We start from the raw sequence: 24,247 nt of genomic DNA, 5'->3' as shown, positions 1-24,247 counted from the left end.
GCTTCCTCCACCAGCTTGGATGGCCTTCTTTCTGTCCCTCCAACCCTCCCAGGGCCCTTGCACTTGCTATCCCTCTGCCTGGGTGCCCCACCCCTAGCTCTTTCCAGGTTTACCTCCCCAGAGGGGAGCCCCAGCCGTCCCACCCAAAGCAGCCCACAACCCACCCCCATCCAAGTTGTGTGTTTGGAGAGCACTTGGCATTGTCTGCAATTGTCCATGCATGCGTCTATTGTCAGTCTCCACCCCCGTCACATGTGCACACTAGAACTTCTGCTCCCACATGAGGGACTTTCTCTGTCCAATTCACTCTCCCTTCCTAGAGCTGGAATAGCGCCTGGCACAGAGGATGCACTCCATAAAGGTTTGTCAAGTAATGGGGTCCAGGATACGCACTCAGGAAGGCAACAAGGCGTCTGGGGAACCAGCTGACAGTGAGCCCATAGCAACACAGCACTGGGCTCCACCCACCTTCCCCACCAGCCTCTGAAGACCTGCTAGCCGTGAAGCCATGGGCCCCTGTGAGCTTACCCAAGCCTAGGGGAGGTCAAGGCCTTCTTTCCTCCCCAGCCCAGAACACCCAGCCAGGTATCCAGGGAGTGGCCGGAGGCTTGGGCCTCTTCCTGCTGACTTCCCCTCTAGGTGTCAGGCTTGCCCTGGCATGGGGGCTGCTGTCCCTGGGCAGGGGCCACCCTCAGGAGACCCGCCTGGTGGGGGGAGGGGGCTGGCCTTGGAGTCACGGCTCCGATTCAAGAAGGGAAATCATCTGAGCTTTTAAAAAATTAAATGGAGTCAGTAATTTGATTTCAGGGAGAAGCTGAAAACCTCGTAATGGCAGAAGCAGCTCAATTCCGTGCTGAAAAGGAAAAGCCTTAAATGGGGCTATTAAGCTTTTGCTGGGATGGATCTGCCCGGAGAAGGAGGAAGGAGGGGGGCGGGCAGGGGGAGCAGTCGTCCTGTAGCTAGAGACCGTTTATCAGCCAAGACAACCCTGATTATTTATTTATTTATTTGTTTCGCGCTGCTGAAGGCCTCCTCTCCTTGGCTGTGATCCAAGTCCCACTTCCAGTGATGGGCCGACCTGGAAGGGGAGGGGGTGCCACCCTTCCAGGGAAGCACCAAGAGCCACTCCAGCTCAGGCGACTGCTGGGCTTCTGGGCCAGGGAGTCTGGGAGCACTGGGGTCCCCCGAGCTCAGTGGGGTCACTGGAGCTGTCCAAGACACCAGAGCAAGGGAGAAGTAGGTCAGGAAAACACAGCAGTAACACTCCCCATTCTCCTCCCATGGGGTCCTTCAAGAGACCTGGGGTCATGGTCCCTGGAAGCCCTGGGGGGGGGGGGGTCTCACACCATAGGATCTTATCACCACCACCCTCACAGAGATATCTGAACTATGGCTGAAGGCTTTCCATGCTCCCCTGGAATGAGCAGACAGCCCCTCAGCCTGGGCCTGGGAGCCCAGCCACTCTGATTTGCTTGAACGGAAGCAATAAGAACCACAAGAATGGCTCACGGGATCTGAGCACATGTTGGATATGGGGGTTGCACTAAAGGCTTTGCGTCCATTGCTTCATTTACTCCTCAGTACGCCCATGGGGGAAGAAGTCATCCCCCATTTGACTGATAGGTGACTGAGGCACAGAATAGTTGGTGCCTTGCCCAAGGTCACACAGCTGAAGAGCAGAGGGACTGTGACCTGAACCACAGCAGCCTGGCTGCACAGCCTGCAAACTTTCCCCTCCCACCCACGCCTCCTCACATTTAACAACATGGGCTGTGCCCTCAGTGGGGCATCCAAGCAGGTGGAAGGCATGTCTGAACACTGCCCACGCCACTCCTTTGCACTTGGGGTCCCTAGGGGCACCCTCACAACTCACCTGGCAAAGGGGCCTCTCAGAAGCCCCTCCATGATATTCTGAAGCTCAGGACTGTGAGGGTCAGGGCTGCTTGCCAGTGTGGGCTCTGTTGGACCCTGCTGGGTGCCCCTGGCCAGCAGCGACAGGGTCTCCAGGCCCAGCAAGGCTGGGCGAGGCAATGTCCGGGGGAGCCCACAGACTCTGATTTGCAGACGTGTGTGCGCAGTCCCCACTCAGCCTGTTCCACCAGTGAGCTGGGAGCTGACTCTAGGCCTCACGCGTTCTCTGACCCTCCCACAGATGGACTGTGCACTTCCTGGAGGTGGAGGCCAGGGCTCTCATGAAGAGTGACAGGTAGCCCCTTTCTGCTGGCAGCTGCTCAGTGGTAAAACCCAGTGGGGGGGGGGGGACGCTGCTGGGTCCACTGTGTGCCTCCCACCATCCTAAGGCCCTCAGGCAGGCACGGAGGGCCTGGCCGTGGCCACCACACCTAGAAGTATTCACTGTTAGGGCAGTGACTGTGGCATCTGCCCCGAGCAGGAAGGCATGTCCCAGCCCCTCCATGTCCTGTCTTAGTTCTAGGGAGAACAGGTGCAGGTATCCTCTGGCCCCCTTCCCAGGTGGCCCTATGGCCTCCATAATGGAGGGTGTTTCCTGGGACTCTCTGGGGGAACAGCAGAACCCAACGCTTCTTCAGCAGGCTGGTCAATGGATGGAGTTCCTTGCGGCCTGGCCAGGACCCTCCTGCATAGGCTCAGTTGCAGCTACATCTCCCCCTGACAACCCAGCAGGAGGGGACTTCCTGGTGGCTGGGCAGGGTCTTGCTCAGGCCTTATCATTCCTAGAGCGTCAGCTAGGGTGGCATTTGGCCTTGAGACTGGGAAGACTTTGCATTGTTCAGCCCCTGGTGAGGTGGCTGAGGACGTCCTACAGACTCTGGGGCCAGTGGCTGAAGACAGGGCTGCCCAGGTAAGCCTGCTCTCCCTGGGTGGGCCTAGGGACCATGCTGATCCTGCCTTGCCCTGGGAAAAAGGGAGACAGTGGATGTCCAACTTCTTCCCATAGGTTTGGCTATTTGCAGAAATGGTCCAAGCTCCTTCCTTAGTGAGGGAGCAGTGAGAGAGAGAAGGCATCAGAAATAACAGGACCTGGGCTTCAGCTGCCCTGAGGCTCGCAGTCCAGAGAAGGGCCTGTAGGAGCTGTGACCTCCAGCGGGTTCTCTAGGCCTAGTTTCCAGGCTCCATGCCTCAGTTTCCCTCCTTCCATTTGTGTGCACTGACCCTCCCCTCCACCTCCTTTTGCTGGGTCTCAAGGCCGTGGGAGGCTATGAACCAGGCAGGACAGCTCGGAGGGGGACTGCCCTCGGGTGGGAGCTCTGGGGGCCCCCACTTTCTCTGAGGAATGTTCTGAATTTGAGGAGCAGGAGAAATGAGTGGGGCTCCCTTTGGAAGAATGGTGGTGAGAGAGAGGGTCCACCAGGTCTTCTGAGGATGTGGCCCTTCAGAGGAGCCTGGGTAGAAGACAGGACGATGGGCTTGTACTGGACGCTCCATGGAAAGGTTGGTGAGTGAAGCTCTGAGAAATCCCTTCCTGGAGGCCCCCACGGCGGATGGTCCTGCAGTTTGGAACTGGAAAGAGGCAGCAGAAGGCATTCCTCAGGTCTCAGGTCCTGAGGACGGTGGCGAGGGAGTGGTCCTCACTGTGAGCTGGGGCAGACAACTTTTCCTGAACCTCCCAGAAAGGAAGCAGAGGTCAGCCCTCTTCCTAAGGAAGCAAAATCCTCTGACATTCTGCTGGAGGGGTCACACATGTCTTTTTTACAGATGGGGAAACAGAGGTTTGGGGAGGTCAAGTTCAAGCATTGGGTTAGGAACTGTTTTCACTGGCTAAACTTCACAGACCTCTGACCTGAAGTCCTTTTTGAGTATATGTGGGCATCGAAATCTGTTTTTGAAACTGAATCACAGAATGTCTGCAAACAGCACCTGGCCCTAACTCCCTGGCCCTGCCTGATACCACCAGCAGGTTTCATCTTTGAGCCACGCCCTATTTTGAGGCGAAATACATCAGCCCAGCTGCAGAAACCACATAAACCAGAATCAGCCTGGACTCAGATGACATCCGAGACCAGATCACTCTTTGTTACGCGTGGGAGAGGTCTCCTGCACACGGAAGGATGTTTAGCTGCGTCCCTGGCCTCTGCCCACCAGGAGCAGTAGCATCCCCCTGAGTTGGAGACAATCAGATGCGTCTCCAGACATTGTGCAATGTCCCCTGGGAGGCAAAACTGCCCTCCACACCCCACCCCCATTGAGAATGGCTGGGTTAAAGCTTGCAAATTCTGGCTCATGAGTCAAATGCAGCCCTTACACACATTTGGTTTGGCCTGCAGAGGGTTTTTAATATTTTTTTAATTAATAGACAAAATTTTATAACCAGCTTCTCCTGGAAAATCAGAAGATTTGGCCACACTGGCCTGCCGCCCTACAAGGTGGGGATCGACTCCAGCTAGAGAGGGTAACGCTCTTTATCGGGGTCTGGTTGCTGCCAGTTCACTGGAGTCTCCACCACTCCCTATTGTCTCCTACACTGAGCTTTGCGACCTTTATCCTCCTATACTTGGGCGGTGGGTTTTCGAACTCCCTGTGTGACCCCTAGAGGCATTTTTGTCAGTAACCCCTGCTTTAAAATGTACAAAATGTTTAGCAATAGCTAAACCACCCTCTTGGTTTCTCTTCTCCAGGCTGGACTCTCCATTGCTTCCACTGTTCTTGACATCTCTGATCTTAAATAGTTAGGATTTCTCCTGTAGGTTCTAATCACTTTGGGGGCATGGGGAGGGGGGAGAAGATTTTTTTTTAAATCTGTAACCACCAAGTGCTTAGGCAATCCTGGTGCATTAATATTCCGGCACAGGAGTCACCTATTTACATAGAAAAATGTTCTTTGCCTAACACATTTTTAAAGAATTCCTAGTGAAAATTCAGTCCAACAAGTCTGTGTTAAGTGCTTACCAAGGGCAAGATTAAGGCTCATGAGGAATAAAGTGCTGAACAAGACGCAGCCCCTGAATGCGAGGAGTTCACAGACTAGAAGGAGAGAGAGGAGCGAGCGCTAGTAACTATAATAGGAATAGAAAGAGCTAGAAGCTGCAGGGGATGTGCAGGGAAGGTGTGCTGGGAACCAGAGAGGCGAGAGATACATTCTGGCTGTTGATATTAAGTTAATTAAATGAGGAAGAGAACATTCTTTCCCCGTGTAAATCTTTCCAGACAGGCCAAAAAGTCTCCCTAAAATGTTCTTATTGCTCTTGCCAAGCTATTTTTGTGTTTTATTTACTGCGTCCCTATCAAGGACCAACCCTCTGTTCAAAGCCCAGAAGAAAAGGTTATCTGCTCTTTGGCGTCCTCCCCCGCCCCTACCCCTACCCTCACTTCCCCCCACCCCCACCTGCACCCCTGCCGTCCATTATAACTCTCCCGACATTTCTTCTCTCCGCTTCCAGACTGGACACCAAAGGACAGTATGGACCAAATCTGGTGGCCTCTGTTCCCTCCTGAGCCTCACACGGGGCTTCCCATGGGGCAAGTGCTCAGTGAATTTTTGCTGGATAAAGTTCTGGTCCTCCCTTTCCAAAACCAATGTCTTCACTGCAGGAAACTGTTCCAATAAAAACAGCCGAAATGTGTAAAAACTTTCAAGAAACACTGCCATTTTTAGCAGACGGTTAGAACTCATCTCCCCACCAGCCTTTTGCTTTGTTTCTAATTCTGAATTTGGGGCTAGATGTGGTAGGCAGTCCCCCCTTTTAATCTTTAAATATAGTTCTGAATATAATTACATTTTTATGCAGCACCAAAACATCATATCCTGGTAACGGGGCATTCTTGCACTGCTAACATCTGAGTTAAATCTCCTTCACGTCTGTCTTCTATTGAGGACTGTGAGGAAGTTTAAGATGAAAGTGACCAACATCATTTGTGAATTATGTGTATTTCCTTATGCTGTATTTCAATGGGTTTTGCTCCTGGTGGTTTTGCGAATACCAGGTCGTCTGGTAGCCGTGCTTTCACTGAAAACCCCTTTTAAGACACGAATCCCATGATCCTGGCATGGAGGACACACACCATGTTTAGAAGAGGGTTCGTCTTGGGTGAAGAAATAAGTTGCATCGCGTCGTCCTCCTTGCCAAGGAGCCTAATCCATGTCGTAAGTGACCTGAGGAGCTGGAGCCCACACAGATAGCTGAGCGGATCCAAATGGAAACAGCTCATCTCATTCCAGAAACCCTGCGAAGCTCCTAACCCCATCATCTCCAGTCCTCACGACAGGTACCAGTAGTCCCATGTCTCAGATGGAAAAACTGAGGTTCAATAAGGTCAAGGGACTCACCGAGGTCCTGCAACTGGTGAGCAAGCTGATGTGCCCCCCAGTCAGTTTGACTCCGGAGCCAGTGACATCACCACTGAGAAAGGTGATAGGAAAGGAGCCATTTCCAAATGGAGTTGGAGCCACCCTCCCAGAGGAAAGCCTTTGCAGTCTTGCTCCTTGAATCTTTGGAATGTCTGAACCGGGCAAAATAACCTTTGGGTAGAGCCGGACCAACAGTGTCTTCCAAACAACTGTTTGTAAAGCTAACAGGAAGGCAGACCTCCTGACCACAAGGGCTGAAAATCAAGGACAGTCCTTTAGAATCAGTGAACAGCCACGTATAGTTAAAGAATAACTTAGTTTATTAGCTCCAGCAGAAATTCCTTCCTCCTATTCATGTAATTATTTCCCTTCCCTTTCTCAGAAAAGCCCCTTGCCTTCACCCATGATCGGAACATAACTTGGGTTTCTGCCTGAATCTAATGCCCCCTGATAGCAATTCTTCTTTTTTCTTTAAATCTCAAATAAATGCTTGTTGCTGTCACTTTGGCTTTTTATTTTTAAGTTAATGCCACTTAGATCCGATGCTGGTTCCAGCCAGCACGCCTGACACCATCCCTTACCTGGTTGGGTGTGGGACCTGTCAGGCCCAGGAAGGGAAAGCCCTGTCACAGGAGAAAGAACCACAAGGCTCGGGAAAGAGGGCCCCTGTGGCATGTGCCTGTTACCAGCAAGAACGCCCTTGTGGTGACTCACCCACACACTAGAAGAAGCACTCCACTGTCCAGAGGACGGGAGCAGCCATCTCAGCAAATTCCAGGCTCAGTGGTCCCCTACAGAGAGCTTGCGTTCCCGGGGTTCCTTGGGCCACCTGGCATTGCTGTGGGGCAATGAGGAATTCATTGCATGTCGCAGGGTGCATCTCCTGCCCTGTGGCTGTCCTCCGTGGGGTCACCCTGGCAAGAGTGCCAGGCCTCAGGGGCATAAATTGAAAAGGTCTGATGTCAGCCGGCCCCACAGATCTGCTCTCTATGTCTCTGCTTCCCCATGGTGTCAGTGGCTCGAAGGAGAAGGGGCCGTCAAAAGGGGCAGGACAGCTGATGCCAAAATCAGGACAATGACCTGGACCCGGAGCCCCCCAGGATGCTAACCACCACACAGTGCCCGTTTTCCATCACTGAAATGGTACCGGACTCAGAGGAATTTCAGGCTCACGCTTCCCTGGAAACAGAAACCTCTTTCCTTTGGACCACAGACCTCTTTTGTCTCTGCTTGGGACTATGAACTAAGACCTCTCACTCTGTCCGGGATGACACTGGAATGGGGATAGACACGTGACACAGAAAAACATACATTTTGCAGGCACGTGGACAAAAGGGTGTTTGCAGGACCTTAGCCAGGGGCCACCCCCATGATCAGCACAGCACACTTTCCGAATCGGTGACATGAGATTACCTAGTGTTTAGTATCTCCCCCTGGGCTGGAACCTGGCTGCACAGATGAAGAAGAGAACAGAAAAGGGCCATCCCAAACCCCTGGGGGATCCTGCCATTTGCGAAGTTCTGTAAGGAAGCAGGGGCCAGGAGCGGGGCTGCCCCCTGAGAAGCTGACGAAACGTCTCTGCCAAGACTGTCTTCAGCTTTGGTGACTTAGCCTGGTGCCCTTCCATTGCCAAAGCTGCTCTTAAGAAATCAAGCTCATATCAGTTGTTTACACTTTAGCAAGAATTTTACTGTGTCAGCCGTCTCACGGGGGTATTTTCAGCCAGCTCTGCAGTTGCTAAATGAAAGCATCTGTCTCCAAATAAAGGGATTTCAGGCATCACAATTCAGGGAAGAAATGTTTGGGGGCTTGGCAAGACCATCCCCAGTGCCCTAAATTCACCAGAGTCCTGATTATGAAGTTTGGTCCATGATAAAATTCTAGACATTGGAAAGTCGAGTCGTCTCTGACCTACCCCCACAGGACGAAGCGTCTGATCCACCTGCATATGAAATTCCTTCTAATTTAAATTCCCTGGAGATAGGAAATGGTCTTCCAGATTCCGGGCCTCTCTGTATTACACCCCAAGCTGAACACAATAGGTAACACACACAGGGTCTAGCTCTTGGGTCCCGATTGCTGTCAGCTCACAGAGCCCTGCAGAGCCTGATGAAGGCTGCAGACCCTCTCCTATCTTTGTTCTCAGACACCTTGGAGCCCATCTTGGGACCTCCCAGGAGCTTGAAGACCCCCAGTTTGGAGGCCTCTAGTAGATGATTCCACTTTTCACCCACATTCCACACCCCACCCATACCTCACACACACCCATGCGCTCCACAAAGAGCAAAGGTCTCTCTTTGTCCCAAGCAATTCCGGAATGCTCGGCCAAGATTGGGGTTAAGAAGAGAGTTGGGGTGGTGCCATGGGGATAAGGGGTCCAGGAGAGAGAAGAACACAGAAGGGACGAGAGAGCGCTGATGCTGGGAAGGATGCATGTCAGGGGCACTCCTGGGCCTTCCCCGATGGGCAAGCAGCTTCTAAAGAGTGGGCATAGTCACCGCTCCCCAGCCAGGGTGTCAGGAGCTCCTGGTGCACCAGGGGTGCAGCACCTGGTGAGGCAGGAGTGCCCCTGTGGCCTCTGAAACTGCTCTCTCCACAGGTCTCCCCTCCCAGACCAGTCTCTGGACTAAACCCCAAGGGTCACAGAGCCTAGGTCAGGGGCTGTTGCTCCAATGCAACCAGGAAATAGTACTATTTAGCCAGGATATTTTTAGCAGGAAGCCAGCTCGGAGCAAATGTCATGTGAGCCGTCTTCTCTTACACGGCAACTTTGGGCTATTTAAAGAGATGGTAATTACGTTCCTGCCACCATGATCAGGACGAGCTGAATGCATGATTGCAGGAGCCCCTCATTTGCTGTGCGGAGCACTTTACGCTAATGGGGCCCAATTTTCAAAGCTGCCTGCCTAAATCTGTCCGGTCTCACAGGTGGACATTTGAATCAACACCGGAGAGGTGGCAACCTGTTCTTTGGGGCCTCATAACTGTTCCCAACAGCAGCTCCAAGGGTGCTATGCCTTGAGACCCCCCTGGCAGGGCTGCTGCCCACCACTGACCGTGCCTCTGAAGAAGGTCTTGCTTCTTGTTGATGTCCGTGTGCAATCCCATCTGGCTGGCATCTTCCAGAGAAGCCACCAGCTCCCCTTGAAGGGACAGCAGCCATGGGGTCTGGAGAAATAGGACACACTCATAAACAATCTGGCCAAGGAGATACAGTAACCAGAGGGTCAAACAGAAAGTGCACTTGAGGGGGACACTCAGGAAAGAGACAGGGCCACGGGGAGGCTGGGTAGCCGGCCACTCAGGGAGGAAGGCAAAGTGGACGGACACCTGTACTCTTCATACGTTAGGGAAGCAGGCCCCTTGCAGGAGGGTTTGGCACATAGTAGGTACACTATGTGGCTGAAAGAATGAATGCACTGTTACAACTACTAGCAATGCCACCCAGACCACCCACATGCCACACAGGCCAGGTGCAACAGGGGTCTCGTCCTCAGCTCCATTTGCCAAGGCAACTGGGGCTTTGACTAAACGTGGGTGCCTAGGGAGGGGTCCTCAGACTCTATCCTAGGAGGGCTAGTAGAGGAAGTTCAGAAGGAGACTTGAGGAAGGGAAAGCTGACTTCAAATACTCAACGGGATGTGAAATGGAGAAAGGAGACGTTCCCTCGGGGAGGCTGCGGAGAACAGACCCAGGACCACCAGAAGGCAAGTTTGGGGAAAGAGCAAGAACAGGTGCCCTGCAAAGGAATGAGCTCCCCGTCACTGGAGGGAATGTTAGCAAGGGAAGGACCTTGGAGCGCCGCCCAAGGTGGAGGCCCTGAGGTTTCCTCTCCGATGGGCTCAGGCCTCTGCCTGGAGGGCACTAGGGGAAGCTTCCAGCTTCAGCTGCCAAGACAACGGCCCAAGAGAGTTGGCACTGCCCACCAACACTCTCCAAAGGATCACAGAAGTCAAAATCTCCTGCCTCAGAGTGTCCCTGAGCACCGCTGGCAGAACCTTCCAGAAAGCTGCTCCTGCACCACCTGTCCACTGGCGGGTCCCAGGGTCAGGGGCAGGGAGACCTGCAGAACAAAGAGGAAGCAACATCTCCTGGCAAGTGGTAAGCAAAGGTGAGTGAGTAAACATTTCTGCCAGAGCATATAAGCGCTGGCAATTACCCCAGCAGGAGGCCGGCGAGAGAGAGCAGCGGCAGGGCTGTTTGCTCATCAAGACAAGAAAATCATTTATGTGCTGGGACTCGAGTGTCAACAGACCCAGGGAAATGTCGTTGCCTCAGCTGCCGCCCTCGGCCGACCAAGGGGGCAGCTGGGGTCCCCAGCACAGCTGGTGAGGCACTGACGCCTTCAGGACCTTGGGGAGTGACGAGGAAGGAATGGGGAGAGGGCGAGGAAGAGTCAGTATTTCCCCTTGCCACCACCAAAGCTGACCCACTGTCCCCACACCCGCTGCAACCTGGAGGAAGGCAGGGAAGCCCCTGGAGGCTGCGTTTTAAGTAGGAGGGAAACAATTCTGCTTAAAGAAGGGAGGGAAGAAGAGATCAAATGCGCAGCCAAAACCGCGGTGCCCTTTACGGCCCCACGCGGAGGCTATATTTAGGGCCGAGGACATTCCGCCGGACCTCGGGCAGCCTGCACTGGGAGCAATCGCTAATCACTGCATTGAGTTTACGGGTGCCCCTGGGCACACTTAACCCAGGGCAATGAATAGTTATTGCGAGGCCTCCCGCTCGGGACCTGTGGGCACACTTAAGCGAGCACGCGGATCGCTGCAAGCGGGCACGGCTCGGGTACACCCTTGGGCACCCTGCGCCTTCAGCGGGGAAAGGCAGAGTATTAAATATCTATGTGCCCTGTGCCCACAGCTGCATTTAGCCAAGGGCAAGGCAGGTGAAACGGCTTTAATTAAAACTTAATGCAAGTTCAAGGTGCAGGTACGGAAGCAACGGCTGCAGAAGTCACCAGGAATGAATCAGTCAATTCGTTGAGGTTCTCAGGTCGGGGAAGAGGGTGGCGGGGAGGGGGGCTGGGGCAGCGGAGACTTGTCTTCTGTCGCATGCACGCTGCCCACCTCGCTGCGTCTGTGCTCTGGGATGTGGGGGCACCACAGGCTCCCACACCTCGTTGGGAGAAGGATGCTGAGTGGACATCCAGACTTCAAAGGCAGGTCATTGGAGACAAAGCAGGTGCTGGGGCTGAAAGCGGAGCCTGCTTTTCTCAGCAACTCCAGCCACTGTCGAGTGACATCGACAACACCGTCCCCCTGGCGGCAGCTCCCAGAATTACAGGCCCAGGGCAGAGGGAGAAGGGACCAGACCCTGAATGTCAAAGAATCTGGTGGCAAGCTTGGAGACCTGAGGGTAGGGCCCTACAATTCTTAGAAGGACCAACACCGGACTTGGCATGGCCACTTGTGCCACTAAAAAGGCAAGCAGTCAGAGAAAGCCCCACCCACTCAGCCCTGCTCCTCACAGCCGGAAGCAGCGGAATACCAGAGGGGTCTGCCCATCTGCCCAAGATGGCAGTGAGCTGGGCTCAGAGCTAGAGGAGCTCAGGTCTGAGCCACAGCCAGGGGTCTCTTCCTGCCACAGTGAACTCTCTTTAAAATTCAGACCAGATGAGAATACAACTATAAGCTCTTCCTAGAGCAAGAGTCCACATCTTATTCAAATCTGTACCATTAGCACCAGCACAGTGCCTGGCATATAGTGGGCGCTTAATAAATGCTTGTTGAATGGATGGTGATTGTCACAGGCAGGCTTTTCACTCCAAACTCCTCCTTTCATCTCTCCTTTCCTTTTCTCTTCCTTCCCCATCCCTCCTCTTTCCCTGCTTGGTCCGTTTTCCTCCTACCTGGCAGGGGTTACACACCAACATCCCTCAGGCCAAATTCAGCCATACAAAGTTTACAAAATTAGAGTCAACTTTTTTTAAATTAGGAGATTTCACATACAAGTATAGATTCCCAGTTTCTCTTGGACAGTGGGGAGTCTGGCCAGATGGGGCTGGGGTAGGGTGGAGGCCACCCCTCGGCAGGGGCCAAGGGGGCCAAGCTGCACTGGTCCCCGCTTGCCACCCCCCAGCCCCGCTCTGCCTACTTCACAGCCCAGCTCTGCCACTTACCCGCTGAGGGACCTTGGGCACATCCCCTAATCTCTCTGTGCTTAGTTTTCTCATCTGTAGAATGGGGATAATAATAGCACCCACTGCATAGGATCATTGTGAACATGAAATGAGTTGATATTGACAAAGCGGTTAGAACAGTGCCTGGCAGGGAGCCAGTGGCATGAAATGTTTGCTAAATGAATGAAGACACGAGTAAAATTCTTTACTGCCTCCTCAGTCTGGCTCACTCGCTTCTGCTGAGGGTTTGGCCCCTGTAGGCATTAGCGTCTGTAACCTCTCCCCCCACCCGAGTCTTGTTCAGCTCACAGAGGCTGCCCCAGGCCTAGAGAGAAACCTGACTTCAAGGAACCCACAAGGCAGTGAAGGAGTTTGATACTGGACTTTGGGAGAAGCCTCAGTTTCCTTTCAAATGGAAACACTACACTTGATTGTATCTGAGGTCTTTTTATGGCAAAAAGCCCCTAATCCTTTCCCATTATTCAGGTCAAGAAGGACCGTTCAAACTAGCAATTTTTTTCAACCCAGAGAGAAAGGACAGTTTTGCCGCTTTGGTGATAATCCCCATCCTTTCACTGTCCCCTGTGCCGCTATGACGGGAAGGTGAGAATATTAGCTTGGAGACCCGTAATACTCCCACCCCCACCCCATCCCATCTCCTCCCAACTGACAAAAGCACAGAAAAAAGCCCAATGGAACCAGACACCCAGCCAGTGCCCACGAATGTCCACAAGAGAACGATGTCACACTGTACCTCCAGCTGTCACCACCCTGCCCGGCCTCACCTTGAGGATCAGGAGCCATGACCTCTGGAGAGAAGCCCCATTGGGATTGTGCCCTCATCCCACCCCCGACCCATTACCTGAATGAACGCAGATCAGCTGTAGACGCTCTCTTGGCCCAGACTGGACATTATCACTGGACACTTCATTATGTAGCGGTCGCTCTGCTCCAACCTTTTCACCCCTCTTTGAAATATTCTGATTTCCAACCTGTAATTTGCTTTCTGGAAGTAGGGCAAAATTCATGTGTGCAAATGAAAGAGGAAAACACAGTTAATAGGCCACAATTATAGGTCAGTGACTATTCACAGCAAATATGATTAACATCACCAATGGGAAGCCAGACAGTTCTCTCGGAAGAGGGCTGGGAAGTGAGACAGAGGCGGCAGGGACTCAGAACCTGGCTCTTACTTCTGGGCTCCAGCAGTTCAGCCCCACCAAGAAAGCCCTCAGGGCTGGGGGGCAGTTGTGGATTTCAGGGAGGTCAAACTTGGTCCAGACAGAACAAGGGCTTGTGCCTGAATGTCCCTTGATAGGTGACAAACGTACTCACACCTTATCTGCTTCAATGCTCCCAGATGTCTCATAAGATAGGTTTTCTTATCCCCCATTTTACAGATGAGGCAGTTGAGGCTCAGAGTAGGTGAACAACGAAGCCAAAGGGTGGGTGAGGTGGGGGGAGGGGTGTCAAAGAGGAGGGTGAATACAGAAAGGAAGAGAAAGAAAAGGAACAGCATAGTCCCTGAAATTTCTTCCCCTGTTATGGAGCACACCCCCGTCGGGAGAAACTCTGAGCTTGGTCAGAGAAGCGAGGACAAAGAAATGAAGGAAAGCGGAAATGGAGGTGAGGAGGAAAAGAGAAAAGGAAACTTTCAGGGGTCTGCGGGGCGGTCTGCACCCTCTCAGGAGCCAGGCAGTGGAATTTAAGCAACAAGAGTGCCCAGGGAGTTGCAACCCTCTGAACCCCACCCGGGCCATCAGCCGCTGCTTAAATCAGGGCAGCTTACTGTCCTCCTGGCCCTCCTCATCTGGCGGGCATAAACCCACCCCTGGAACCCCAGCTCTGAAATCCACTTCTCTGAGCCATTCCTGGGCAGGGTCCAGGTTGCACGGGACCTGAAGTTCATGCAATTTTGGGGAAGGGCCTGTTTAAGAAAAACAATACAAAACGATCTTTTATTTGCTAATTTTACAAACTCATATGGTCTTGTAAGCACATAAGGTGCCACAGTGCAAGTGACAGGCCCTGAAGCTTTGGGCCAATCAGCTTATGCGGATCCAGCAACACCATTTATTCACTTCATTAAGCACTTATTAAGCACCTACTGTGTGCCAGGCCCTAAGGCAAGTACTGCAGGTGTGCATCCACCAACAAAGACACTGCAGATCTAGCAGGAGATCGTTGTGTGAGCAGATAAGTTACGAATCAGGGTGGCAGATGCAATGAGAGAAGCAGGTACAATGCACAGAGGAGGAGTGATCAACAGTCAGGAAGCCTGCCTGGAGGAGACAGCATGGGAGCTGGGTTAACACGCCTACTGGTGTTTTGAGCTCTACGCCTGGAAACTCAGAGAAGGTGGAGCCTGGGTCTCACCCCTCTCTTCTGTGTCTTTCAGCTCTGTTTCTGCAGAGGAATAAGGGTAAAGTGCCCCCTTTCTTATTAGGTTGGTGCAAAAGTAGTTGCAGTTTTTGCAATTATTTTTAACCTTTTGCACCCAACATCTGTGCTCAGGCTTAGCTCCTTTTGTCTCCCAGAATGGACGCTTCCCAAGAGACATCATCAAGTGTCCCTACAGGACATATTTCCCAAACCCACCTTCTTCTGCACGAGGCAGGCCACGTATCAGGCTGGAAAAATGAAGTCGCCACCAGGATCAGGATGCAGCAAGTGGTCCCGTTGGGCAAGAAGAGAATCCAGACAGTCCCTCCTGGGCTCGATGATGAGAAAGGACAGAAAGCCTAGATAGACACCCCTTACCTGTAGGAGATAAAAATAGCAATAACAGGAAAGGGCCTGGAAAGGTATACACCAACAGGAAATCCCACTAGTTCTACCTTTACAATTTATCTATAGAGTCCCACCTCTTCTCCCCACTCTGGTCCCTGGCCTGAGTTTCTGAAGCTGCCCCCTCTCTCGTTTCCTGGCTTCCTCTCTCATCCCTAATGGTCTGTACTCCACATAGCAGCCAGCGGGATCCTGTGCAAAACTAGGTCAGATCATGTTCCTCTTCTGCTCAAACCTCCCCAGGTTTTTACTCCAAGGAAAAGCCAAAGTCCTTGCAGTCCCCACATGATTTGGCCCCTCACCTCCCTGGCCCCCATTTCCTCACCTCCCTCCCTCTGCTCCAGCCACACTGACCTCCCTGCTATTTCTCAAGTATGCCAGGCACACTCCTACCTCAGGACCTTTGCACTGGCTGTGCCCCCTCCTGGAGGTCCCTTCTCTTGGATACCTGCCTGGCTTACTCCCCCACCTCCTTCAAGTATTTGGGTAAATGTCATCTTCTCACTGAGGCCCACCCTCTTATTACCTGTATCCTACCCCCTGCTTCCCTTTTCGGTAGCACTTAGTCACCTTCTAACCTGCTCTCATTTACTTATTTGTTGCTGTGTTCCTCCACCCAAATGTCAGCTTCATGGGACCAGGAGTATCTGTTTTGTTCATCACTGTCTCCCTAGTGCCTAGAGCAGAGTCAGGCATAAAACAGGCTCAATAAACATTTGTTGAGTGAACGAAATAGAGAAATATCTCTGGGTGGAGAGATTCCGGGTAGTTTTTATTATCTCCTTTGGATTTTCTCTAGTTTCCATAATTATCTTGTATTGCTTTTGTCATCCTTTTTTAAAGTCATTTTTAAAAGTTCACAGTTTCATTTGCAAACTCTTGACTCAATTGTGTATTTGATGGGAGATAAAAACGCCATTTCAGAAAACAGCTCTGGAAGGCTTTCTGTGGGGGAGTCTCTGGTGACATGCTTTCCTTTTCAAAGCACACAGCTTCCACCTCTATCTTTAGCAAGAGAGCAAGGCTAGGAAGGCTGTGAAAGGTAGGCGATCACTGGGGAAATAAAGTGTCTGAGCCTGGATGTGCAAATTGACCTGGATCGTTTTAGTTTTGCATTCACGTTTGCGCTTTGTAAATATTTGCCTGGCATCCCGCTGTTCACACCTGCCTGCTGTCCCCTCAAGTTTATGGAAGGCAGCAGGCACCGTCATTTCTCCATCCCCACCTGGTGCTGCAGCTAGCGCTGCCGCCTGAAATGAAAATGCCCGCGAAAGCCACAGGTGTCTCTGACAGCGCCTAAAACTAATGGCCTGTGGCTGGCCGCTGTGACTAATTCTCTGATTATTGACTTTATGATTTTACGCTTAAAACTTCTTTATAATAACACACAGAAATGTTTAATGGGCTCTATCCAGAGCCATAAAAATTACTTATTGAACAAGCGTTTTAAAACTATTAATCTATTGTTTTCCATTAATAATGGCTCTCCAAAGAACAGGCGACAGCTTAATGTATCCAACAGCATTTCTCCTCGAAAAGCGGCCTTTTAATACATAAACGCCGCTCCCAAGGCATCACGTGCTGGCTGGCCATTGGGCAGCTGACCCTCCCAGGACAGATACAGGCCCCATCAGCCCCAGAAGGTGCTTTAAGGATTTCCGAATGAACAGGGGCCCTGGGAGATTTTCCTGTCTCTGAGAGAGATCGGAAAGCCCCTCTCCTCGATTTCTCTCTTTCTGTGCAAAAGACAAGAGGAATCCCAAGGGCCTATGCCACACGGCCAGAGATGGAGAACAGATGGAAGCAGGCAATTTGCACACCTCTCTTCTCTTGTACCCTCCTGAAGTTTCCAGCTAATTACCGGGTGGTACCCACCCCCTTCCCACTTTTTCTGTTGCCAAGCCTATGGCTGAAAGGTTTCTTTGATATATGCCCTAGCTTTTTACTATTTTAGGTATGCAATTCCCCCATCAAGCACGAGATGGCTTCCCACTTCAATTGTGTAAGAATCACCCCTTTAGTCCCACATCCATTTATTTTCCTGGGTGATTTAGATTTTGGAGCATATTAGCACCAGATAGACACTTCTTCTAGGGCTTCAGGTTGTTTGTTTATTCAACCAATATTTATTGAGTATTGTAATGCAGGGACTCTCGTCCCACTCCCCGCACAAGAACGCAGGATATGGTGAGGCCAAAAAGGAACACCAACAGAGCAATTGATAGGGGAGTCACACCACCCTATTCTCACTGATGGCTGGGTTGGAGACACAGGAAGCAGGAGCTGCAATCTGCCGTCAGCTTCTCTGACAACCAACCAACCAACCGCCACTTGCTAGCTGCAATCTGCCATCTGCTTCTCTGCCAACCAACCAACCAACCAACCGCCACTTGCTAGCTGCAATCCGCCATCTGCTTCTCTGCCAACCAACCAACCCCACTTGCTGGCCGCAACCCACAGTTGCTTCTCTGACAACCAACCAACCAACCAACCTGCCGGCGTAGCCACAGCAGTTATATTAGTGGCTAATGGCTAACCGGTAACAGCTGATGGCCACCCAACCACAGCGGATGGCTATCTGATTACAGCTGATGGCCATCTAATAACCGAGACAGCACCTTTCCACGTGAGGCCGAGAGCTTGGAAACTGCTCTCTGGGACTCTGTCTACTACATACCAGGCAATGTTCTTGGTTCTGGAGAGAAAGCAATACACCAGAAACTTTGGGCCTGACCTTCACTTTCTGTGGGGGAGTACAGATGACAAGCAGGTGAACAGTCGTAGATATTTTTTAAATAGTGTTGAATGCTGAGAAACAAGTGGGATGAGATTGTGACTTGGGGTAGGTGGGTGGGGATTGCTTTAGATAGAGAGTCAGGAAGGCTTCTTAGAGAGGCAGCCTGTGAGCAGAGATTTGAGTGACAGGAAGGAACCAGCTGTGAGAAAATAAGGAGGAGCTTTCCAGGCAGGAGAAAGGCAGTGCAAAGGCCCTGGGGATGTGGTATGCATATGGCATCTCTCCTTCGGTAGAGGCCCTACCCAGGCAACCACTGTCTCTTACCTGGCAAGTGCAGGATCCTGTTCAGAGACTGCCTCAAACCCTGCGCGTCGCTCCTGGGTGCCCACAGGGCCAGGTAGTCTGAAAAGCACTCGGCCTGATCTGTCAAACAAGATCCTCCGAGAAGGAAGAGAGCACTTCTCCTCCCAGCCCTGCTTCCATGGACTGGGGAGGAAGGGGCACATAGGAGTCATATCATCACAACTGAGAGGGACCTTTTATTCCATGCAGAGGTCACAGTTCACAGAACGTCTTAGCGTGGGGCTTCCCAAACTTCAGTGTGCCTACAAATCACCGGGGGGTCTTTCTAAAGTACAGATTCTGACTCAGTAGGTCCAAGGCAGGGCCTGAGATTCAGCAATTCTAAACCAGCTCCCAGAGATGTTGATGCTGCTGGTCCAGGGACCACACTTTGCGTAGCCAGATCCTAGAGGTCATTAAATCCAACCACTGTGTTTTACAGCGGGAGACAGGGAGTGTCATGGGGGGCGTCCAGCGGGGTCTCTGCTCCCGTTCCCCACATAAGAACATAGGATATGGTGAGGCCAAAAAGGAACACCCACGGAGCCATAGGTAGGGGAGTCATATCACTATATTCTCGCTGGCGGCATCTGCCTCTCTGCAATCCGCTCTTGTTAGCTCAGCCACCATCTTCTTGCTAGCCCCCATTTTCTGCTAGCGTAGCCACAGCAGTTATATTAGTGGCCAATGGCTCACTGGTTACAGCTGACGGCCAACTAGCCACAGCTGATGGCCATGCAATCACAGTTGATGGGCATTTACTACTTGAGCCAGCACCTTTCTATGTGAGGCCAAGAGCCTGGAAACTGCACTCCTGGCTCTGTCCCCACAGGGAGCAATGTGGCTTAATGGTGAGTGTGAGTCAGAACACCTCTGTTCTGTGTGTGTGTGTGTGTGTGTGTGTGTGTGTGTACCTGTTGCTTAGTTTCAATTGCTTCCTGTGAATTGATTGTATAATGATGATGGTAGTGATGATAGTGATGGTGATGGTGATAATGGTGATAATGATGATGGTGGTGATGGTGGTGATGGTGATGGTGATGACAGTAGTAATGATGGTGGTGGTGAAAATGGTGACAATGGTATTAGGTTGGTGAAAAAGTAATTGTGGTTTAAAAGGTTAAAAAGAATTGCAAAAATTGCGATTACCTTGGTACCATCGTAATAGTAATGATGCTGATGATGGTGATTATTATAATAATGGTGGTGATGATGATGGTGCTGGTGATGATAGGCCTTTACTGGGTGGATGTAAGACTTGAATGAATTAATGTATGCAATGTTCTTTGCAGGGTGCTTCATCACAGAGACAGTACCTAAACCGACAGCTCTTACCATAATGACAATTACTGTCGTCCAAAGACTAAAGGACTTGTCCATGGTCATAGAGCAGCAGGATCAGGTGCCTAAATATCCCCACCATCATTTTCCAGCTCATCGCACAATCAAACGAGTTAGAGTGTCAGAGAAATCAAATAAACGTTAGCACACATATGACGCTGAGTCAATACTGAACCCTATGTCATTTTCCTCTGCTGGTCGGAGAGGCACACCTGACCCCTGGCAGGCCTCAGGCTCGTCACTGGGGACGTAGTCTGCCATTGTCTGGGAGAGTCAGCGGAGAACGTGGGGGCTCTGGACTGAAGCTGCACCGCATAGACATGTGATAGCCACATGCAGTTTAAAAGATATGAATAAGCCCTGGGTCAGAACTTGTTTACTAGTCACTTGACTCATAAAGGTGGAGTAGGGACAAGCCAGGGCCTCCTTGGAGCTTTGCAGCTCAGCTGAGGACTCCAGGTAGAGGGCACCACCTATGCACAAGCCAGAGGTAAGAGGCCGTATGCAGTGTTCTGGGGACACCCTACCCCTACCTCTGCTCACCATACCTCCAATCCAGTCTCCAGACAGCAATCAAGAAGGATCTTAAAATGCAAACGAGATCATGTCAGTCCCTTCTCAGAACGCTTCAACGGCCCACACGGCCCTGCTCACCTTTCTGTCCTCTTCCATCACCACACTACGGCCAAGTTGGTCATTTCTCTACCTCAGGGCCTCTGTATATGCTGTTCCCTATGCCTGAAACACTGTTCCCCATTCCTCACATGGTTGGCTGCTCTTCATCCAGTAGGTCTCAAGCTTCAGTGTCACCCCCTCTGGGAGATCTTCCTTACCACTGCCACCTAATCTCTATCCCGGGCTTGTGCTTGTTTCCTTCCTGGCTCACATCACTGTTGGAAATTGTGTTATCTAGTGGTTCACAAGATTTCTGCACATTTCTGCCATTTGCATGAAAATAAGCACAGATAAGCTTGTCTCCCACCCAAGTGAAGGTGAGCTCAGGAAGGCCAGGAAGTGAGTCTGTCTGGTTCACACTCTACTCCCAAGGCCCTTCCATTGAGCTGTGCCTGGCACATAGTAGCTGCTCAGTAAATATCTGTCCAGCAAATGGCTGTGGCTGGATCCTAGCATGCCCTGGAGAAGGGAATGGTGGAAGTAATGAATTGGTGAATTACCAGTTTCCCTTCTCCCCCCAACACATAAATTATAAGCTCCATAAAAAGACATAAATTGCATCTAACTTATTCCCCACAGACCCCCAACACCTTGCCCAGTGCCTGGCATCCACAGACACCTGATGCATGTGTGTTACATATGTCTTTTATCACAGTGCACTGGAGTTTTCTGTAATCACACAGGAGCGACAATGTCAAGTGAGCTAGCTTGGCCACAGTAAGTAGACTCTTGTTGGATTTGACATAGTTTCCCAAATGGAGCCCTGCCCATGACCCGCTCATGACAGAGAGCTGATACAGATCTTAAATTAAATATACTCTAGACACGACTTACCTGACAACTGGAGAACTGGGAAGACGGAAAAATCTTGTCTCCTGGGTTAATGTCTCTCTCAACAGAGACCCTAAAGCTGTCAGGAAGACAAGAAGATTCACGGGGCCCTGGAGTTGGGCTGTCAGGGTTCAGGTCCTGGATCCTATGTGACCCAGGGCAAGTCATTTAACCTCCCAAGACTCCATTTCTTCTTCTGAAAAATGGGCCCATGTGCAGTAAAGGATTAACCTTGCCTATAGAAAGGTTTAGCCCTTTGTCCCCAGCTCCTGGGAGGTAAATTCTAAGCCCTTGGAATATTTCACATGCTAAGTGTCTCTGTTTACCTGGGGGCCTTGGGCAACAATGTGATTTACAGTGGGGGGGGCTTGAGCAACCTCTGGAGGGGCTGGAAACTAAGGTCAGCTCTGCAGATGGTCAGCCATGCCTATGTGACTGGCCCCCAGTAAAAACTCTGGACAGCAAGGCTCAGATGAGCTTTCCTGGTTGACAATACTCCATTTACAGTCATGCATCGCGTCACAATGTTTGGGTTCCACAGCAGATCACATATACGAATACGACGGTGGCCCCATAAGCTTATAATGGAGCTGACCAATTCCTATCGTGTAGCGATGTGAAACCACGGTATCATAGTGTAACACATTCCTCCTGTGTTTGGGCTGATGCCCGTGTAAACACACCCACCGTGTAAACACACCAGTCATGTAAGAGTAAAACACATAATTCTTGCTAATACGTAATATATAATACCTGAAAATAAGTGACTCTTTTACTGGTTTGTGTATTTACTATACTATACTTTTCATTGTGATTGTAGAGTGTATCCTTCCTACTTATTTTTTTTTAAGTTTTGCCTTCAAACAGTAGACCCTGTTACGCCAGCAGCAGACGCGTATATCTCATGCTTACTGCATCTCTTGATTGTGTCATTTTCTCTTGTGCTTGATGTAATCTCGTGGTGTTTGTACAGTGACACACTGTACAGGTTTGTTGCCTGAGAGCAATAGGCTACACCCTGCAACCTAAGTGTGCAGTGGGCTACACTATCTAGGTTTGTGTAAGTGCAGTCTGTGATATTCACACAACGACGACATCACCTACTAACGCATTTCTCAGAATATTCCCGTCGGTAAGCAGGGCATGACTGTACATTGTCACACATCACTGCTGGGAGAAGTTGGCACTGTTTGCACAACTCCACTGGGAAAGGACAATTAGAAGTTTGCCCCTGGACCTCTCCCGGATTCTGCACCTCTTCCCTTGGCTGGTTTTAATCTGTATTCTCTCACTGTAATGAATCATAACCAAGAGTATAATGGCTTTTCTGAGTTCTATGAGTTATTCCAGTGAATTATTGAACTTGAGGGTGGTCTTAGAAACCCCTGAACTTGAAGTTGGTGTCAAAAGCAAGGGTGGTCTTCAAGGTTGCCAGTTCAATTCCTCGACTCCCGCAAGGGATGGTGGGCTGTGCCCCCTGCAACTAGAAAACAGCAACTGGACCTGGAGCTGAGCTGCGCTCTCCACAACTAAGACTGAAAGGACAACAACTTGACTTGGGAAAGAAAAGGCCTGGAAGTACACACTGTTCCCCAATAAAGTCCTGTTCCCCTTCCCCAATAAAATCTTTAAAGAAAAAAAAAAAAGCAAGGGTGGTCTTGGAAACACCTGAACCTTGCAGCACATTACAGTGTTTCCCTGAAAATAAGACCTAGCTGGACCATCAGATCTAATGCGTCTTTTGGAGCAAAATTTAATATAAGACCCGGTATTATATTATATTATATTATATTATATTATATTATATTATATTATATTATATTATATTATATTATATTATATTATGTAAGATCCGGTCTTACATTATAGTAAAATAAGACCGGTTTTATATTAATTTTTGCTCCAAAAGACACATTAGAGCTGATGGTCCGGCTGGGTCTGATTTTCAGGGAAACACGGTACTAGCACCTTCATCACGGGGTATCGAGATGAGGAAATGATACAATGCCTGTAAAAACCCTCAGCACAGGGCCAGGCCCAGAATAAATTTCAGCAAGTATGTGCTGTTCCTCTAGTGTCTTCCGCTGGGCACAGTGGCTAAGTGCAGAGACGCTGTAGCTCGCCTGTCCGGGCTCCAATCCTGCCTCTACCACTCATTGCTGTGGGAGCTGAGACAAGTTATTCCCTCTCCTGGACCTCGGTTTCCTCATCTGAAAGTCATGCCGTCGTAAGGATGAGTTCAGGGACACAGATATGTGAAAGCAGGCTTGGCACACAACACACACTCTGTGTGCCGGGTTTTGCTAGTAAAACAAGTGCTGAACTCTGAGTCAGAGGATCCCAGGCCCACCCCCAACCCTGGCACCAGCACTTGGCCTCCTGAATCCCATTTCCTCATTGGGAGGCTGAGAGAATGAAAGCCAGGCTTCTGCAGAAGGCTCTCTCACTTCTAAAGTTCCCCAGTATCTCCAGGTTGCTTATCAACCTGCTCAGTGGGGAAAGGCCCAAAGCCTGATGTAAGCCATAAAAACATACTTTATTCAGCTGTCGGAAACGTCAAGTGCAGGGCTTGGCCAGGCCTTGTGTGACCTGCTGGGGAGGGACACCCCAGGTTGCACACAGTTAGGACAGATGATCCCGCAGGAAAGAAGGGACAAGGAGGGGGAGTTGGTATCACCCCACCCTCAGCTGTTGCTGATCTCTCTTCCTTCACTCGGTCCATTATATTTTGTTGGCGTGCCTACCCCACACACTGACCAAGACAGGGAAAGAATCAACCAGAAACAAGTGAAAAAAAAAAAAAAAAAAAAAAAACACGAACAAGGAAATCTCAAATGATGATCCAGCTCGGAAGAAAGTAAAACAGAGCAAAGAGATACAAAATGTCAGGGGGAAGGTCAGTATTAAAATATAATTTTCAAAAAAGGTAACATCATGACTCTCATACAGATAAAAAACAACAACAACAACATGGACCCATGTTAAAGACTTAATTTAACTCATTATGAATGAAAGACCCAGGTAGACTGTTACAACCACTCCAAAGGAGAAATCAAAGAACAGACACATTTACAGATGAGGAAGGTTGAAATGGATTTGCAAATAGATGGTAAACAGTTCTTCCACAGAGGGGGATGGAAGTCAATGG

The 24,247-nt window shown here is 50.6% G+C and overlaps 1 protein-coding gene across 1 annotated transcript in view; it reads right to left on the bottom strand.

Annotated features, from left to right (window-relative positions):
• CIROZ (ciliated left-right organizer protein containing ZP-N domains) overlaps nucleotides 1-20,139 on the bottom strand; it is a 73,085-nt gene extending 52,946 nt beyond the window's left edge. The window contains 18 exon segments of the mRNA XM_074337189.1: nucleotides 1,874-1,978; nucleotides 1,980-2,074; nucleotides 2,076-2,147; nucleotides 2,150-2,640; nucleotides 2,643-3,000; nucleotides 3,457-3,558; nucleotides 6,847-6,863; nucleotides 6,980-7,392; nucleotides 7,481-7,543; nucleotides 8,730-8,891; nucleotides 9,315-9,602; nucleotides 10,264-10,328; nucleotides 13,276-13,392; nucleotides 14,985-15,127; nucleotides 18,235-18,396; nucleotides 19,806-19,857; nucleotides 19,981-20,066; nucleotides 20,127-20,139. Of these exon segments, the coding sequence (XP_074193290.1) occupies nucleotides 1,874-1,978; nucleotides 1,980-2,074; nucleotides 2,076-2,147; nucleotides 2,150-2,640; nucleotides 2,643-3,000; nucleotides 3,457-3,558; nucleotides 6,847-6,863; nucleotides 6,980-7,392; nucleotides 7,481-7,543; nucleotides 8,730-8,891; nucleotides 9,315-9,602; nucleotides 10,264-10,328; nucleotides 13,276-13,392; nucleotides 14,985-15,127; nucleotides 18,235-18,396; nucleotides 19,806-19,857; nucleotides 19,981-20,066; nucleotides 20,127-20,139 (2,804 nt within the window).
• Between the last annotated feature and the right edge of the window lie 4,108 nt (nucleotides 20,140-24,247).

This window comes from Rhinolophus sinicus, linkage group LG06 (assembly GCF_036562045.2).
Source record: "Rhinolophus sinicus isolate RSC01 linkage group LG06, ASM3656204v1, whole genome shotgun sequence".
NCBI classification, from domain to species: Eukaryota; Metazoa; Chordata; class Mammalia; order Chiroptera; family Rhinolophidae; genus Rhinolophus; species Rhinolophus sinicus.
The sequence above is the reverse complement of the archived record's forward strand: the minus strand, read 5'-3'. Positions and strand labels throughout refer to the sequence as shown.